This window comes from Hyperoodon ampullatus (genome assembly GCF_949752795.1).
Source record: "Hyperoodon ampullatus genome assembly, chromosome: 18".
Lineage (NCBI taxonomy): Eukaryota > Metazoa > Chordata > Mammalia > Artiodactyla > Ziphiidae > Hyperoodon > Hyperoodon ampullatus.
The window spans coordinates 18,897,242-18,917,846 of record NC_136931.1 but is presented as its reverse complement, the minus strand read 5'-3'; the positions used below and the strand labels follow the sequence as shown (position 1 = coordinate 18,917,846).

General features: G+C 38.0%; 1 protein-coding gene across 2 annotated transcripts in view; it reads left to right on the top strand.

The window, feature by feature from the left end:
- NFATC3 (nuclear factor of activated T cells 3) overlaps nt 1-20,605 on the top strand; it is a gene marked incomplete at both ends in the record, with an annotated part of 134,449 nt that overhangs the window by 84,229 nt on the left and 29,615 nt on the right. For both annotated transcript variants that reach the window (XM_079723712.1, XM_079723713.1), the window contains 4 exons: nt 2,188-2,360; nt 6,524-6,664; nt 12,509-12,564; nt 13,878-14,004. In XM_079723712.1, the coding sequence (XP_079579838.1) occupies nt 2,188-2,360; nt 6,524-6,664; nt 12,509-12,564; nt 13,878-14,004 (497 nt within the window). The remainder of the gene's footprint in view (nt 1-2,187; nt 2,361-6,523; nt 6,665-12,508; nt 12,565-13,877; nt 14,005-20,605) is intronic.

Here is a 20,605-nt window from a genome sequence, read left to right as displayed (position 1 = left end):
TAAAATACCTTCCCTTAAAACTCAGTAAAATGCAGACTTCTCTGGTGGCACAGTGGTTAAGAATCCGCCTGCCATGTACGGGACACGTGTTCGATCCCTGATCCAGGAAGATCCCGCATGCTGTGGAGCAACTAAGCCCGTGTGCCACTACCACTGAGCCTGTGCTCTAGAGCCCGCGAGCCACAAGTACTCAGCCCGCATGCCACAACTACTGAAGCCCATGCGCGTAGAGCCCGTGCTCCGCAACAAAAGAAGCCACCGCAGTGAGAAGCCCATGTACCGCAACAAAGTAGCCCCTGCTTACCACAACTAGAGAAAGCCTGCGCGCAGCAGCGAAGACCCAAAGCAGCCAAACATAAATAAAATAAATAAATGTATTAAAAAAAACTAAAACTCAGTAAAATGGGGACTTCCCTGGTGATCCAGTGGTTAAGACTCTGTGCTTCCAATGCAGGGGGCCTGGGTTCGATCCCTGGTCAGGGAACTAGATCCCACATGCCACAACTAAGGATCCCGCATGCTGCAACTAAAGATCCCATATGCCGCAACTAAAGATCCTGCACACTGCAATGAAGATCCCACATGCAGATGCAGCCAAAACAACAAACAAACAAAAAACTCAGTAGAATGGATAATCTCTGGTATTTCCTATTAAATACTCATGTTGGCATATTAACATGAATAATCACTACTTTGATACAATTTGATCAATACTGCTTTGAGCTAAAGTGCAGTTTTTCAATATTAGTTAAATATAATTTATCCATAAATGAAAAGTGTTTATTTCCAAAAATATTTACTTTTTTAGAAATTTCTTTTCCTTTGTCTTTCCTAAGATGAAAATATTTATATTTTTCAGATTCTTCCTTGAGCTTTACTGGTTCTTATCTTGATAACCTAGCTTTGTAACATATATTATCCTTCAGAGTGACTTCTCTAACCTCTGAGCAGTGAGCGTTAGAGTTGGAACATTAGAGCATTAGAGTGGGTAGATAAAGTAAGAGGATGGATAATAAGGAATGCCATAAGAGAGAGTAAACTTTAACTAGAATGTTTGATTGTTAGTTACCTCTTGCTTTATTCTTCTAATATGTGAATAACAAAGATATGTTATAGGTACTGGTGTTTCCTACCATGATTGTGTGTTAAGCAGCTATACTTAGTAATAAATTTTGAAGATAATGAAATTTTAGACCTTAAATGCCAAAACTTTAATCTTATATGTGCATTTCTTAGAAATGTAAGCCTGGGAATTCCCTGGTGTTCCAGTGGTTAGGACTCTGCGCTTTCACTGCCGAGGGCGCAGGTTCAGTCCCTGGTCGGGGAACTAAGATCCTGCAAGCCTCGAAGTATGCCCCCCCCCCAAAAAAAAAGAAAGAAAGAAATGAAAGCCTGAGAGATTGTTTTTATTAATAAATGTATCATATAAAAGTTTAAATATGTTATTAATGACTTATTTGTAGTCCTATAAGTTAATCTTTTCTGGCCTAGTTATATTTATAGAATTAGAGTCTTTTACTTTATATTTCACTCATCTAGCTCTGTAACACAAACTGCTCCCCAAATTTAGTGGCTTAAAGTAGTAACTATTGTTTTTCATGATTCTTTTGGTTGGTTGGACTCAGCTGATCCACTCATGTGGTGTTGGCTGGGATCTCTCATGCCCCTGAATTCGGCTGGGAGCTCAGCTGGGGTAGCTCAAGTAGAGGATTATATGGGCTTTTCTCTCCAGCATGGTAGTTGGACATTTTCATGGTGCTCAGGGCTCCAAGAGAACAAAAGTGGAAGTTACGGAGCTTCTTAAGTGCTAGGCTTGTAACTTACACAGCATCACTTGGCCACATTCTGTTTGTCAAGGCAAGTCATAAGGCTCACTCTCAAGGAGAGGGGACATAGTTACTCCACCTCTTAATTGGAGAAGTGGCATGTGAATACAAGAATGGGAGGAATTATTGTCAGCCCTCTTTACAGACAATATGCCACACTTAGTATTACACTTTTGTCGTACAAAAACATTTTTAATCCTAAAATTTAAATAGCAGAAAATAGCAATCATATCTTTCTTCTTTGACCTGATTTTAGATAGTGATAGTTCTTCCTGGCAAATTAACAATAATTGTTTCGCTGAGTTGTTTAGAACCACTAATTTCTAGTAAGCAAATAAAATTTGTATATTTTTTTTCCTAGTATTGACTGTGCAGGTATTTTGAAACTCCGCAATTCAGATATAGAACTTCGAAAAGGAGAAACTGATATTGGCAGAAAGAATACTAGAGTACGACTTGTGTTTCGTGTACACATCCCACAGCCCAATGGAAAAGTCCTTTCTCTGCAGACAGCTTCTATACCTGTTGAATGCTGTAAGTGAGACTGTGATATTTTAAAGTTTTGTTTATAATAGGTTATTTTCTGTTTTGTTTATAATGTAATGTTTGGATCAAAAGTAAGCTGAGGGGGCTTCCCTGGTGGCAAAGTGGTTAAGAATCCGCCTGCCAATGCAGGGGACACGGGTTCAAGCCCTGGTCCAGGAAGATCCCACATGCTGCGGAGCAACTAAGCCCACGTGCCACTACAACTGTGCCTGCGCTCTATAGCCCGCGAGCCACAACTACTGAGCCCGTGCGCCACAACTGCTGAAGCCGCATGCCTAGAGCCCATGCTCCACAACGAGAAGTCACCGCAATGAGAAGCCCGAGCACCCCAACGAAGAGTAGCCCCTGCTCGCCACAACTAGAGAAAGCCTGCGTGCAGCAACAAAGACCCAATGCAGCCAAAACTGAATGATAATAAATAAAATAAATATTAAAAATGTTTCCAAAAAAAAAAGTAAACTGAGGGCTTCCCTGGTGGCGCAGTGGTTAAGAATCCGCCTGCCAATGCAAGGGACACAGGTCCGGGAAGCCCTGGTCTGGGAAGATCCCACATGCCACGGAGCAACTAAGCCCGTGTGCCACAACTACTGAAGCCACGCATCTAGAGCCCATGCTCCGCAACAAGAGAAGCCACCGCAGTGAGAAGGCCATGCACCGCAACCAAGAGTAGCCCCTGCTCGCTGCAGCTAGAGAAAGTCTGCATGCAGCAACAAAGACACAACGCAGCCAAAAATGAAAATAAATAAAATAAATTTTTTAAAAAGTAAACTGAAACCCAGGGTCTGGATAGCTGGTGTGATTTTCTTATATGGAAATAAGCTACATGTTTAGGTGGAGGAGTACTGATCTTGGAGTTAGAATGTGGCTTCTCATTATAATTTGACCCTAGGTAGCCTGTGTGGCTATAGACATTCTCTTGACCATAGTTTTCTTACTTGTAAATGAGGAAGGTGGGCTTGATGACACCTGAGGACCAAATTATGAAGCTATGATTCTCACATTAAGTGTCATTGATACTTGGTCATCTTTGTTTCATTAAAATGTTGGAAGATGCCTGTCTCTGCAAGCTGACACTTCAGCTGAATAGGGACTTACAGGATTTTGGTTTTTGTTTTTTTTTTACCATAGATTTATGTACAACACCAGGTTGAGAAAGTGAATGCTTTTTCCCTGGTTTTTCAGAGCCAAGAAATGAGAAAAGGCCTAGAACCTGATATCTACTCAAGCCCTTGAGAACTGTAGACCTCTGGCAGTTAGCTGATAGGACTGAAATATTGAGATTGCAATTTAGATTTTTAGAGCACAGACTTAGAAGTGTTCTAATTCCATGTCTTAATTTTGTGTAGGAGGAAACTGAGGCACAAGTATCTTAAGTGATCCTCCCAGGTTATTTGCTTGTTGGTGTGACAGAGCTGTGGCTAGAACACAGGTTTTCTTAGTACTCTTTTGATTATGTTATATCATTTTATTTCTATTAACCACATGCATTCTTAATTTGGGATCATACCTACTGTATTACTTTCCTATGCCTCCTTTTGCTGTTCACTGGAGTAATACTTTGTTTTCCAGTCGACTGTGGGAATCACTGAGCAAATCCATGGTAATAGAGTCACTGTAGAAGTAATTTTTGTATTAATTTTTAATAGATAATACAGGTACATGGTACAAAATTCAAAAAGAGTAAAAGAGTATAGAATAAAAAGTAAATTTTCAAGTCAGCTAGTTCCCTTTCTTAGAAACAGCTATCATTGCCACAATCTTTGTTACCCTGCCAGACAAATGCCCATTTAAGCATATATTTCTCTAATTTTTAGCAACATAATTTAAATAATTTAAGTTCATAGAGTAGTTTGAGTTTTTGAGATGAATTTACTCTAAAATTATTCTGTTTTCTCTTTTAGTTTATTAAATTATTGTGTGATTATTGTTGAGAGTATAGAAAATGCAAAATGGTACAAAGAGTAGCATTAGAATCTTTTTTGTAATAGTACTTCTCTGAGATAGTCACTATTAACCTTTTTTTGGATTTTTTCCTTTTTTTTTTGGTCTATGTGTGTGCGTGCGTGTGCACGCACACACAATATTTGGTAGTTTCACTTACAGTGGGCATTTTCTCATATAGTTAAATATTCTTCAAAAATGCTTTTAGCACATGCATAATATTTTATTATGGCTATGCCACTTGGTGAACACATTTTTGCTGTTACTTTGAATGTGCTTGTGATAGCTAGTTTCCACTATAAATATCTAAAATTTGAATTAGTCTTACTCCATAGGCTAGTCAGTGCTTGTTTTTATGCCCCTTCTTTGTGAGCCATTTAGAGCATAAGTAAGGACATAGTGTTTTCTGAGATCTAGATTTGTGCTTGGTACTTTCTAAGTTGTAGTTCATCCTAAATCCCAGACCCATCTCCTATGAAACATTCTCTTTGGGGCTGGGATCCTAATTCATATACCTTTTGTGTCTTGGTATTAAATAGTTGGAAGAGAGGGAATTCCCTGGTGGTCCAGTGGTAAAGAATCCGCCTTGCAATGCAGGGGACGGGGGTTCAATCCCTAGTCAGGGAACTAAGATTCCACATGCCGCGGGGCAACTAAACCCTCATGCCACAACTACTGAGCCTGCACACCTCAACTAGAGCCCGCATGCCACAAACTACAGAGACCACGCACCCTGGAGCCCACGTGCCACAACTAGAGAAGAGAAAACCCACACACCACAACTAGAGAGAAGCCCGCGCATGGCAACGAAAGATCCTGCATGCCACAACTAAGACCCAACACAGCTAAAAGTAAATAAAATAAATACATCTTCAAAAAAATAAATAGTTGGAAGAGGCATAGTGAACTGGGACTGCATGCTTCATAAAGGCAGTCAAGTTGTTTAAATTTCTTTAAAATGTTGTTCTGGCCAAACAAAACACAGCTGACCCTCAAAGCCACCAATTTTCCACCCAAGTAGTAGGACTAAAAGTAGACCTGTTTCCAAAATGTGAAGAAGAAGGTATAATCCACCCTTTTTGTTTGTTTTATTCCAGAGAGAAACCTAGTTATTGAGGCATTTGGCAGGAATAAACCCTTAGAGAACCTAAGCAGTCAAAAGAAGTATAATGTATAGCTTGAAACTCAAGCATTTTTTAAAAAGGAAAGAAAAGCCAGAAGTAGGATCTCCAGAAAATACAGCAACTTGAAATCAGTAGATATTAGAAAAAGGCAGCAACAAGGAAAAGTTAATAGTTTAGGGCTTCCCTGGTGGCGCAGTGGTTGAGAGTCCGCCTGCCGATGCAGGGGACACGGGTTCGTGCCCCGGTCTGGGAGGATCCCACATGCCGCGGAGCGGCTTGGCCCATGAGCCATGGCCATTGAGCCTGCGTGTCCGGAGCCTGTGCTCCGCAACGGGAGAGGCCACAACAGTGAGAGGCCCACATACCGCAAAAAAAAAAAAAAAAAAAAAAAAAAAAAAAAAAAAAAAAAAAAAAAAGTTAATAGTTTACATAATAACTTGTAGGCTTTAAGAAAAATTATGTTCACATACCCTGGGAAGGAAGAGTATAGTGCACTAAGAAATATTTATGTTCATTTTTTAAAATTCTGTATTGAAATGTGTACTTCATGTATACTTCAGTTATTTGGAAGATGTCCAAAATGTAATTCTGATGCCTCACTGATGATCTGGTTATTTTCTTGATGAAAGGGCTACTTGGTGTTTGTCCTTTAGAAACTTGTCTTCTTTTAATTGTATGCAATATAATTATGCATCTTTGGATTTAATTTGCTTTTTATAATTATATTAAATTTATCAATTGTAACAGACAAGTTGTGGGGAAGAAATGTACTAAAGACAAGCTAAAAAGAGAAAAGTGGATGAGGTGAATGTGTTGGAGTCAGTATAAGTTGTAGGCATTAATTAATTTCTCTTTATTAGTTTCTCTATAGTTGTAGTCTAAGAAAATTATGTAAAATCACTTGACTGTAATAAATGTATTTTGTTTTCTAAATAGCACAGTTATTTTAGTGGATATTGTTACCATTGCCTTGCATTTTAAAAACCCAAAGTTGCTTCTTTTATAGCTAGACTTTGTCATTTACATATCAAAGAGTGTAAACTAATATTTTGTTTCTTCTCAACTCTTAAAAAAACAAAAAAACAGCCCAGCGGTCTGCTCAAGAACTTCCTCATATTGAGAAGTACAGTATCAACAGTTGTTCTGTAAATGGAGGTCATGAAATGGTTGTTACTGGATCTAATTTTCTTCCCGAATCCAAAATCATCTTTCTTGAAAAAGGACAAGGTAAATAATATAAGATCTGAGTTGACTCAGACATAGAAAACAAACTTATGGTTACCAAATGGTATAGGAGGTGGGGAGGGATAAATTAGGAGTTTGGGATAAGCAGATACAAGCTACTATATATACTATATATACTGTATAAACAACAAGGTCCTAATGTAGAGCACAGGGAACTATATTCAATATCTTGTAATAAACTATAATGGAAAAGAATCCAAAAAAGAATAAATAAATACGTATATATACACAACTGAATCACTTTGCTGTACACCAGAAACTAATATAATGTTATAAATCAACTATACTTCAATAAATAAATAAATAGATAGATAGATAAGATTTGAGTTGATTGAACTCAGACTGAGGGGCAAAAGGTTAAAGTGAATTATTCAGATGTTTCACTGACATTAATCACAAAATAGTTTTCTTAAAGCTATAGGCATCAGGGCTTCCCTGGTGGTGCAGTGGTTGAGAGTCCGCCTGCCGATGCAGGGGACACGGGTTCGTGCCCCGGTCCGGGAGGATCCCACATGCCGTGGAGCGGCTGGGCCCGTGAGCCATGGCCGCTGAGCCTGCGTGTCCGGAGCCTGTGCTCCGCAACGGGAGAGGCCACAACAGTGAGAGGCCCGCGTACCGCAAAAAAAAAAAAAAAAAAAAAAAAAGCTATAGGCATCATTTACACAGATTTTACTGTAAACCAAACATTTATTAAATTTTCATATGAATATTAAGTTCTCATTAAGGGTATCTCAAAAGTAAAAGAATCCCCCAATATTTCTTCAAGAGAATTGAAAATATAAGTCACACAGAAATTTGGACACAAATGCTTTTAGCAGCATTAATCATAATAGCCAAAAAATGTAAACAACTCAAATACTTATCAACTGATAAATGGATAATCAAAATGTGATATATTCATACAATGGGATATTATTTAGCCATAAAAAAGAATAAAGTACTGATTAATGCTACAACATGGATGACCCTTAAAAACATTTTGCTAGGGACTTCGCTGGTGGTCCAGTGGTTAAGACTCCACACTCCCAATGCAGGGGGCCCAGGTTCGATCCCTGGTCAGGGAACTGGAGCCCGCATGCCACAACTAAAAGATCCTGCATGCCTCAACTGAAGATCCCACGTTGAGGCACGCTGCAACAAAGATCCCATGTGCTGCAACTAAGACCTGGTGCAGCCAAATAAATCAATCAATAAATATTTTTTAACTTACTAAAATTAATTAAAAAAAATAAAAACACGAAAAATCTCAAACAACCTAACTTTACACCTCAAGGAACTAGAAGAAGTACAAATGAAGCCCAAAGTTAGTAGAAGGAAGGAAATAACAAAAATTACAGCAGAAATAAGTGAAATAGAGACTAAAAAGACAATAGAAAATATAAGTGAAACTAGGAGTTGGTTCTTTGAAAAGAGAAACAAAGTTGACTTTTAGCTAGACTCACCAAGAAAAAAAAGAGAGGACTCATGTAAAATCAGAAATGAGAGAGGAAATATTACAGCTGATACCACAGAAATACAAAGGGTCATAAGAGACCACTGTGAACAATCATATGCCAAAAAATTGGACAGCCTAGAAAAAAATGGATAAATTCCTAGAAACATACACCCTACCAGAGACTGAATCATGATGAAATAGAATATCTGAGCAGACCAAATACTAGTAGGGCGATTGAATCAGTAATCAAAACCTCCCAACAGGGCTTCCCTGGTGGCGCAGTGGTTGAGAGTCTGCCTGCCAATGCAGGGGACACGGGTTCGTGGCCCGGTCTGGGAAGATCCCACATGCCGCGGAGTGGCTAGGCCTGTGAGCCATGGCCGCTGAGCCTGCGTGTCCGGAGCCTGTTCTCCACAACGGGAGAGGCCACAACAGTGAGGCCTGCGTACCGCAAAAAAAAAAAAAAACCTCCCAACAAACAAAAGTCCAGGATCTGATGAATTCTACCAAACATTCAAAGAAGAACTAATACCAAGCCTTCTAAATTTTTCCAAAAAACAGGAGAGGAGGGAACTATCCAAACTCATTTTTTGAGGCTGGCATTACCTTGATGTCAAAACCATTACAGGCCAATATACCTGATGAACATAGATGCAAAAATCTTCAACAAAATATTAGCAAACCGAATTCAACAGTACTTTAACAGGATCATATACCATCATCAAGTGGGATTTATTCCAGAGATAGACAGATGATTTAACATTGGCAAATCAGTCAACGTGATACACCACATTATCGTGATTAAAAAAAGCATTTGACAAAATTCAGCATCCATTTATGATTAAAAAACTGTTGGGCTTCCTTGGTGGCGCAGTGGTTGAGAATCCGCCTGCCAATGTAGGGGACATGGGTTCAACCCCTGGTCTGGGAAGATCCCACATGCCGCAGAACAACTAAGCCTGCATGCTGCAACTACTGAAGCCCACGCACCTAGAGCCCATGCTCCGCAACAAGAGAAGCCACCACAGTGAGAAGACTGTGCACCGCAACGAAGAGTAGCCCCTGCTCGCCTCAACTAAAGAAGGCCCACGTGCAGCAACGAAGACCCAACATGCCAAAAATAAATAAATAAAATAAATGTATTAAAAAAAAACTTTAAAAAACTATCAACAAAGAGGGTGTAGAAGGAATGTACCTTAACATAATAGAGGCCATATGTGACCAGCCCATAGCTAATATCTTAATGGTGAAAAGCTGAAAGCTTTTCCTCTTAAGATCAGGAAGAGAAGGATGCCCACTCTTGCCACTTTTATTCAACATAGTATAGGAAGTTCTAGCCAGAAAAGTTAGGCAAGAAAAAGAAATAAAAGCTATTCCAATTGGAAAGGAAGAAGTAAAACTGTCACTATTTGCAGATGATGTGGTATTATATATAGGAAGCCGTAAAGCTCTATCAAAAAAACTGTTAAAACTAATAAATTCAGTTAAGTTGCAGGATATAAAACAAATATACAAAAATGTGTTGTATTTCTATATAATAATGTACTATCAAGAAGAGAAATTAAGAAAATATCATTTACAATTGCATCAAAAAGAATAAAATACCTAGGAATAAATTTAACCAAGAAGGTGAAAGACCTATGTATCAGAAACTACAAGATTTTAATGAAAGAAACTGAAGAAGACACAAATAAATGGAAAGATATTCTGTGCTCATGGATTGGAAGAATTAATATTGTGAAAATGTCCATATTACCCAAAGCAATCTACAGATTCAGTGCAATCCCTATCAAAGTTCCAGTGGCATTTTTCACAGAAATAGAACAATCCTAATAGAACTGTAAAAGACCCAAATAGCCAGAGTAATCTGGAGAAAGAAGAGCAAAGCTGGAGACATCACACTCCCTGATTTCAAACTATATTACAAAGCTATAGTAATTAAATTAGTATGGTATTGGCATCAAAACAGACATATAGATCAATGGAACAGAATAGAGAGCCCAGAAATAAACCTACATGTATATGGTCAATTAATATAAAACAAAGGAGCCAAGAATACACGATGGGGAAAGAACAAGTTTCTTCAATAAGTGGTATTGGGAAAATTAGCCACATGCAAAAGAATGAAAGTGGGCCACTCTCTTAAACCATACACAAAAATTAACTCAAAATGAATTGAAGGCTTGAATATAAAACCTGAAACTGTAAAACTAGAAAAATACATAGGTGGTAAGCCATGGCATAGGTCTTGACAATGATTTTTTGAGTCTGACACCAAAAGCAAAAGCATCAAAAGCAAAAATAAACAAGAGGGACTACATCAAACTAAAAAGCATCTGCACAACAAAGGAAACCATCAACAAAATGAAAAGGCAACCTGCTGAATGAGAGAAAATATTTACAAATCATATATCTGATAAGGGGCTACTATCCAAAGCATATAAGGAGCTCATATAGCTCAATAGCAAAAAATCAAGCAATCCCAATTAAGAAATGGGCAGAAGATCCCAACAGACATTTTTTTCCAAAGATCACAGATGGCCAACAGATATGAAAAGACGCTCTACATTGTTAATCATCAGTGAAATGCAAGTCAAAACCATAGAGAGATACCACCTCCCACCTCTTAGAATGGCTATTATTAAAAAGACTAGAAAAAAACAAGTGTTGGCAAGGATGTGGAGAAAAGGGAATCGTTGCATACTGTTTGTGGGAATGTAAACTGGTGCAATCACTACAAAAAATATTTTGGAGGTTCCTCAAAAAATTAAAAGTAGAACTACCATATGATCTAGTGGTACACTTCTGGGTATTTATCTGAAAAAAACAGAAACACTTAACTTGAAAAAACATATACACCCCAGTGTTCATTGCAGCAGTATTTACAGTAGCCAAGACTAGGTTAAGGACCCTGACCTCTGTGCTCTTAGTACATCCAAAATGCACCTTTATTAGTTATTGTAACCACCACATTTCATTATAATGAGCTGTTTATATTTGCCTTTCATCCACAAACTGAAGGCAGGGTATCCTATCTCCATTATTATCTCAGCAACCCAAAGTGCTTGGCATGTTGGGACCCAGCAGATGATTGCTGAACTGAGCTGTAGTTCTAAGCATTTGTCTGTAGTATTTCTTGTGCACAAGGGTAGCTCTTAGCTATATTGGACTGGAAAGTGATAGTCACAATCTAGACAGAATTTCATTGAGTCTTCTGATATTTTCACAGACCAGATGAAGTCATGCTAGCTGTGAAGATACTTGTATGGGTTAGTCACTGGGTAAATGCCCATGACGTAAAAAGAATGCTGGAGTGAGAGCTCTAGTAGCAGGTGGGGCTTTCCCCAGGTAAATAATTCACTTGGGACGAAGAGACAGAAAATGAGCTGGCCAGATCTTTAGGTGACACAAATCTGGAAAGCCTAGGAAATAGTTCATAAGACCATCAGTATCTAAGAAGATCTTGACAAGCCAAGCAATCCTAGAAAATGAAGTCTAGTAGGGGGAACTTAACGTAACAAGGGTTGGGGGTTAAAAAAAAAAAGCCAGCTGCATAAGTACACAGTGTGGGAGCTTGAGCTTGGCAGTAGGAAATGTGGCAGACAGAGGGACACTGCTGGCCACACACTAAGTGTATGAGTCAGCATGGTGTAGCTGCCCCAGAAAACTTTTATTAACAGAGACACAGCATCTCCACAGAATTTGGCAAGAGCCTCAGTCACACTCTATCATTTCTGGATCATTTCTCACCTTTTCTACTCAGTCCTGAGCCTGGTGCATTTGGAGGGAGATGGTCACACTGGAGGAGAATTCAAAGAGAGTGACCAGGAAGGGTAAAATATTGTTTAAGAGATAAATGCAGAACTGGGGGTGCTAGCCAGCAGAAAAGGAGACACAGGCAAACAGCTGCTTTTAAACATCTGAAGTATTGTCTCACAGAAATGCTCAAGATTTTGGGGCGGTGGCTACAAGGCATAGTGCTTAGACCAGAGGTTGGATACTAGAAGGAGACAGATGTCGTCTATCATGAAGATAGATGCAATTTTCTAGCAGCAGTTACTATCCAAAGATGAAATGGGTTACTTGGTTAGGGAATGAGTTTCCCATTACTTAAGGCATACAAGCAGAAGTTGACCACCACTTGGTAGAGAGGTGTTTTCAGAAGATTTTCAAACATCACTTAGTAGAATAAACTCTCTGGGCCCTGCAAACTTGGGCAGCCCAAGATCTTTCTCCACATTTTTTCCCCATGGGTACACATTTTATTTTCATAATGGAAGTCAGCGGGGTAAAGATTCCTTTTGCCAATAAATTTGTGATACTAAATACATTAGATTTTGTATGCTTTTTGACTTGAATTCCTTTTAACTGTATATTGTTTCTGTCAATAGATGGACGACCTCAGTGGGAAGTAGAAGGGAAAATAATCAAAGAAAAATGTCAAGGGGTAAGAAGTTTACTTCTTTAGAAATATGTAAGAAACTTAATGAGAAAATTGGATAATGCTGCTTTATGGTATAGGTGAGGAGTCTTATCTGTTGAGTAATGGAAAAGTAAATTAGAATTTTTAGAAGTTTGGACGTGAGATAGATACTTTCCTGGTACTAAAATTAAAGTTTAAGAAAGATAAACAGTTGGTGTCTTTCTTCCCCTTTTTTGTGTATAGGAAAGGAGAAATTAGGAATGAAAGATTATTACAAGGTTCTTACTGAAGTTATTGATTTATTTCTCTGAATTCAGTGAAGAGATCAAACAAATTCAGTGAAGAACTTATACAGTGGGCAAAAAATAGGAGGAGGACAAGCCCTCGGGATTTTGTGTATTTAATACACTATTTCCAACTCCTTCACATTAAGCCTTCCAGGAATCAGCACTGAAAGTTGTGGTCCCTTCATCCTGGTTGGAATGGAGACAGAATTTTTTTCTGGGATAGACAGTACCACTTCCTACAGTGCTCTCCAAAGACCTAGAGAAGTTAGATTAAGGATTGCAGTTGAGGACTTCCCTGGTGGTCCAGTGGTTAAGACTCTACGCTGCCAGTGCAGGGGGAGCGGGTTCAGTCACTGGTCGGGGAACTGAGATCCCCACATGCTGTGCGGAGTGGCCGAAGGATTAAAAAAAAAGGATTGCAGTTGATTTGGGGCTAAAAGTTTTCACCCTGCATATGTAAAATTATTTTGAATATAGATGCAGATTTTGTGTATTGCCAGTTTAGAACATTTTGAATATAAAATTTAAGATAAGGGAGTTCCCTCGTGGTCTAGTGGTTAGGATTCGGTGCTTTCCCTGCCATGGACCAGGCTCAATCCCTGGTCGGGGAACTGAGATCCTGCAAGCTGCGCAGTGAGGCCCCCCCGCCAAAAAAAAATTAAGATAAGAAATCTAAACTGTAACACAACTTGGGAACTATTAAACTTGATTAAAAATTAGAACAGACTTCCACTTAAGATGTATAGTAATATGTAGTATTTATTAGAGCAAAATATCTGGCTATATAGTATGTAAGACTTTTGATTTCTGTTACAACTAGAAACCCAAGTGAGTGAGTGAAAAGCAATTTCTCCTTTAATGGTTTACTTGAAAGAGCTTTTCTCTGCTAAGACTGAAGTATCCATAGAGTAAATCTCCAGATGACTTATATACCAGTTTACTCACATAATGAGCCTGAATAGTTAAGACTCATGAGACGTGTTGAGTTTAGCAGGTGCATTTCATTTTTAGTTCTGAGTGTAACACAATCTTGCTTTCCATGCTCCTTAGGCTCACATTGTCCTTGAAGTTCCTCCATATCATAACCCAGCAGTTACAGCTGCAGTGCAGGTGCACTTTTATCTTTGCAATGGCAAGAGGAAAAAAAGCCAGTCTCAACGTTTTACTTACACACCAGGTACGAGGAGTTGTGATGGTTTACTATAGAGCTTTCTTTCATAATGAATAAAAAGTTATTCAATGAATCCTGTATTAGAGTGTTTAAAGGTAGGGTCCTTATAATCAATAAAAATCCCAACGCATGCTTAATCTGTAAAGTTTGTATTGACTTTAAATATTAGATCTGATAGCAATTGTTATTTTGTAGTCACTTATTATAAGGAAATTAAAAGATTGTATCAATAGATTTGAAGTCTGTTTTTCAGGAGTTACCAAAAATCACCAGCACTGTTGGAATAGTAGGTGTTTGTGAATATGTGTGAACTTTCCTTGTGCCCTTCCAGTGTCTTTAGCACTGCAGAAAGGCAGTGTGCCTGTTTCATAGTGTCTTCATCTCAACCATTCCCAATCAAAACGGAAAATCTCTCATTAAATTTTCATTTGACAAGCAGCAACTGTAGCATATATTATTGGCTTTGGGGGAATATAACATTGATGGCAGAATTCCTGATTTTATAGAGACACCATAACAAAGGAGGCTTTCACACCTCTTTCTGCAGCAGTTCAAGTGCTGTAATTTTCCAGATCTGGATTGTGACACATGAATATTATATGCACTAATTCACGCTGATGTTTACATACTTAGAGAACAGACATTTACAGAGGTCTTCTCTGTGTTAGGTGCTGCATTTGTCACCAGAACATATAATGATAAAAAAATCATAGTGAACCTTATTCTTCAAAACTTGTTGTAAAAACTTTTAAATGGTTTATAGTAAATGAAAAGAACAAACACATGAATTTGAGAGGGTATTGGTTATTAGTCATTCATTTGTCATCATATTCTTTAAAGCCTGGCTGTATTTCATTTAGAGCCTCTGAAAGCCACTTACATTCCAGAATCTGAAAATTATTATTACCTGATCGTGTTAATACATTACTTGGTAATAAAGTATTTCAGATAATTTTCAAATAGAATACAAACCTTTGAAAACAGAAGATTTTGATTAGCCATTTCATTTACTCATTAATTCAATAAGTATTTAAGGGTGCACACTAGTTGGGTAAAACCTCTCTTAGCTTCTCTCATGGAGCTTATAATCTAGTGGAACAAATAGAAGCTAATAAACCTCTAAATAAATAAATTACAAGTTTGTAATTAGAAACAGATAAGGAATGTTAAGGAAAGGGAAACAGTGCTGTTGGTGGAAATAACAGAGGGACCCTTGTCTAGGCTAACTGGTTGTGAAAAGACTTCTATGAGGAGTTGAGAACTGGAAAATAATAGAAATAGTTTATAATTATGTAACATTTACTATGTTTTAGTACTGTTCTAAGACCTTTCTGTATTCATTTAATCCTCTTAATAAACCTATGGGGGGGCTTCCCTGGTGGCGCAGTGGTTGAGAGTCTGCCTGCCGATGCAGGGGACACAGGTTCGTGCCCCGGTCCAGGAAGATCCCACATGCCGCGGAGCGGCTGGGCCCGTGAGCCATGGCTGCTGAGCCTGCGCGTCTGGAGCCTGTGCTCCGCAACGGGAGAGGCCACAACAGTGAGAGGCCCGCGTACCGCAAAAAAAAAAAAAAAAAAAAAAAACTATGGGATAGGTTATTCTCTTATTTTACAAATGAGGAGACTGAGTGGCTAAGTAATGTGCCCAGGGTCTCACAGCATAAGTCCTAGAGCCAAACATCATACACAGGCAGTCTGGTTCCAGAGTCTGGGCTCATAACGTATCCTAGTCTACATCTGTTTGTTCATTTATTTAGTAAACATATAGAGCATTTAGTGTGTGCTGGGTGCTATTCTCAGCAGTTTATACATAATAACTCATTTATCCTCCCATAACCCTATAAGGTAGATAGTGTTGCCCTTCCCATTTGGCAAGTGAGTGAACTGAGACCACACAGCTAATAAAGGCAGAGGTGAGATTTTAATCCAGGCAGTGTGGCTGTACAGTCTATACTGTTAATTACTGTTAGATAAAGTGTGGGAGAACATTCCACATAAAGGCAGTAGCATATGCAAAGGCCTTATGGTTGGTTGGATCATAGAGTATTGAAAGAGTTCTAAGAAGTGAGTTTTAATAGGGAGGTGACGTGATCAGATTTGTAATTCAAAAATAATTTTTCCCATGTTTCTTCTGTCACTTTATAAGATGTCATTGACCAGTTTAGTCTTTTCTCAACTTACTAACTGTGGAGGGTGAGATTTATATGGGAGAGGCCCAAGAAGGTTAAAAAGGTGATTCAGACAGCTAGAGTATTTTGAGTATACAGAGGAGAGAGCATCAGTGATGATAAAGAATATCAGGTTTCTGGGAAAGGTGGGAAAGGGTAGGATTTAAAATATGCAAGTTGGAATGGACCTTAAATGGGAGAAGGAACAAGAGCGAAGGTAAAGGAGATGAACAAGATGGATATACATTAGGAAGGTTTACAGATTTAGTAATGGAGAGTTTAGGGAGTTTCCATATGATAGCTTCAATTTTGTTTCTGTAAAGAATGACATGAAGTCTCCTATTGTGAGCAGAGAGAGGGGAATGTCGGTGATTTGGCAGTTTAACAGTGCGGAGAAGTTTGAAAAAGTTGTTGTAAAGAGGGAAAAGTAAGTTACCACAGAAATGTAATAGGATTCTAGGCATGATCAAAGGGCACCTTTGATGCTGATATTTGTTAATTTATGGATACTAATTAGCTCTGCTGCGTAACTTTCTTAAGCAGCACTCAGATTCTTCAGGGCAGGTGGTAAAATATGGATAGTAGAGCTCTTCCATGGTGAGAGTTACTAAAGACAATAGGGTCCAAGAATGTTAGAAAATTCTTTTGAGATGAGGAACTATAGAATCTTAACTTGAATAAGAAAGGAGAGAGCTTCTAGAATTGGGGTAAAAAGACAGTAAGGTCAGCATGTTAGAGGTGTTGATTACTACCATCATAGTGGTGGTAATAGGCAAACAGAAAGGAGCAAATATTAATGCCTTTACATTATCAGCTCTTGAATTGAGAGGACAATATAAAGGCAGAGTCCTAGAGGGCATTACATGTAAAAATGGAAATCAATGGGGCTCCAGAGTGCAGGGAGATATTGGATTGGACTGGACCTGTCATAACTGGCTTTATGGTTGACAGAATACAAATCAAATGGCACACACTAACGAAGGAAGAGTGGACACACAGGAGTGTTTGGACAGTCCTTATTCTGGTTGATTACTGCTTTTTGTCTGTAACATTTGGCTTTTTTCACTTTTTTTCTAAAATGAAATTTTGAATAAAGTTTTTACAAAGGCAAATACATAACTGAATTTTTTTAAAAGACAAGTTGAAAAAAAATTTTTAAAACACCCATATTCTCTTCCACTATGTCATTCTCTCCTTTTAGATCCTTTTGATCCATATATAGATACATCCTTTTAAAAATAGAAATGGGACCATGCTATATTGTATATACTAATTTTGTAACCTGAACATTTTTATTTTTCCTTAACAGCAGATAGAGTTTAACAGACTTTTGATCGCTTTTTAGTATTCTACTGTATGACCCTTTGTTATTTTAGAATTATTGTGTTTGTCTTTTTAATTTTATGAATTCTTTATATTAGAGATTTTAGTCATTTGTTTATGTTGGGGCAATAATTCCTTTTTAAATTTTATAAAAATTTTAGATATTTGTAAGTTGCATGTTTTTTATTAAAGGATTTGTTAATTTGTTTCCTTTTTGGCAACCCCCTAGCAATAGGGATCTGACCAATATCAATATCCAATGGAGGAATAATCATTAGCTGCAAGTGGCTGATTTAAAAAAAATTTTTTTAATTAGGGATTATGTTTAGTATTATTTGTCCCACTATCCATTTACTTTGTAGAATGAAGACAGTTAGCAGCATATGTGTATGATTCACAAATTACCCTTACCGCAGATGGTAATAGAGCACACAGCCCTTCCTTAGTGGTGCTGTCTGAACTTCTGCCCAGCTTCTAGCTTCAGAACTTCCAATGTGGGAGACTCTACCCCCACCCTAGAGGAAATGTGTCTCCCTCTGAAGCCCAGCAGAAGTTATTTGTACTTGGGGGTACCATCTGAGCTCTGGTTTTTTGGAATCATGGGGATTTTTCAGAGCAGCATTAGAGCCAAACTCTCGTGTATAATATTTTGCCTGTGGAAGGGTATATTCTGTGTTCCAAATAGTTGACTGGACAGACTGACTTTTGTATTGTGGTTGTTTTGATTGGGAGAAAAAGACTGCCTTACAGTCAGGAGATCAGATCTCAGCTCTGCCACAGACTGTACCTACTGATTAACCTCTATAAAATGAGGATATAATACTAAAGCAGTGGTTTTCAAATTGCTTAGGTTGTTTATTCTTCAAATAAAATGTTATACAAAAAGCCAGTCTATGAAAAAGGATGAAAGCTAGCTTGGGTGCTCTCTTTGCACTGGAAAAGGAAATCCAGAGCTCTTTCTCTTTACATCCTCTTCTTCTACATCCACCACTTCAAGAAGAGTGTGAGGCTTCTCATGGTTTGAAAACCACTAGACCAGTTGATTTTTTTTTTTTCTGGATGCCTCTGTTCATCAACATTCTGAGTTTGAGAATTAGCATGTATAATACAAAAGGTAGAGTTATTCTGTTTCTAAAACTCATCTCATTGTAGATATTATAAGATCTGTTTAACTGTATTTCCCTCCAAACAAGAATAAATTACCATAGACCAGCAGTGAGGACTTCTTATGGTTTGGTCAGGTTGGAGTCTGAATCTCTTATAGACAAAAAGAGTGATACTTGATTTGGCAGAGTGGAAATGCAGTCGATTTAGTAGAGCAGAATTCTCAATCTGGGTACCCAGATGTCAGTCAGGAACATAGAAATAAGGATTGGATTATGCAAAAAATATGGATGTTATGCTGTAGTTTTCAGTCTCTCTGTCTCCTTTTTAGTGCATGATAACCAACCACTTATGTAACCAAGGGCCCCACCTGTTCCATTCAGGATTAAGGGATGAGAGTAGGCTTTCTTGGATATTCTCCTTCCTTATGTAGAAATATGAGTCTGGATATAGGATTCACTGTAGCTTTCCTGAGACCAGAGTAGGAGCTGAAGTAGAAAACAAAAAAATCCAGTAGTCCAAGGACAAAGTTCTAGTTCTGCCAAAGTCAGAAGAAAAGTAAGAGCATCAAGACATTTGGGGGGGGGGGAAAAAGAAAAGAAAAAAAAAGACATTAGAGAGGTCAGGAGCCAATAGACACGGTGAACCATACTTGAAATACCTGAGCAATAATCAGAAACTGGATGGAGGTCTGGATCAAGAACATGAGCATTGTGGCAGAAGCAACAAGATTGGTGATAAACCTTTCTCTCGGTCCTTAGGGTTGTTGTCTCATTGTTAGAGGTGGGCTCACCAGTTGCCAGATTTAGAGGCTAAAGCAGATGAATAATGAACCCATCCTGTTCTTCTAGGAAGCCAGAGCAAAGTGCAGAACTCAAATGCACCCCAAACAAGTGCTCCATTAATTACCTCTTCTACAGTAAAATGTACTATCAGGGCTATCTTAATTCTTACCTTCATTTTCTCAGATTGAGACCATGCTTATGTGAAGAGACTTGCACTCAGCAAACGTTTGATAAATGGACAGATGAGATTTGACCTTGCTTTGGGTCTCGTTATTTTCCTTTGACATAAAATGGAGTTTCTTATATTTTGTGAAGATCATGAAAATTTTAATTATGTTAATTTTTAGTACAAACTTGGAAGGAACAATGAGATGTGAATTTAGGAAAATTATTTTTAAATGTATTATAGCACTTCAATAGGAGGCTAAAGTAGATAATTTTTAGAAAAATAGACTGAAGTGCTTGCTAAGAGAAACAATGACATCAGTTGTTTTGACACACAATAAATTAACTGACGGTTCTTTTCTGTTTTGATATGCATATTAAATAAAATAAGCAAAATGCATTGATTCCTACTTTAAGCAGTCCTTTCATCAAGTAGACTCATCCTAAATCATGGATCTGCTACTTTTCTAATGTCATAAAGGATGACGATTGGTATTTGTAACCTCTGCTTGCTTGGTGGAATGGTGAAGTAGAATTTCCGTTGGTAATACAGTATACTGCAATGAATAAAAGCATGGACTTTGGAGGCAGAAAAACCTGTGTTCAAGTCCTTATGATACCACTTAGCTGCTGTGAGATCTTAGTGTCTTTAATCTCCTCTTCAGTATACTCACTCATCTGTAAGGCAGGGATACTAATAATCCCTACCTCATAATGATCGTGGGGTTTTAAAAAAATTATTTATTTTTAAATAAGTAATATATATACATGGTGGAAAACATTCAAAAGGCCCCAAAACTTAGACAGTAAAAAGTAAATCTTCCTCATGCTCCTATCCCCTATTCACCTGGTTTCCCTTCCCAGCAATAAACACAACAGTTATCAGTTTCTTGTGCATCTTTCCAGAGATATCCACACATACATAAGCAAAAACATGTGTACATGTGTATATGCGTGTGTATATATACACACACAATATTTTACGTGAAATTGACATATACACATGTTCTGCAATTGACTTTTTTTTTTTACTTAATAACGTGTCTTAGAGATCTTTCCAACA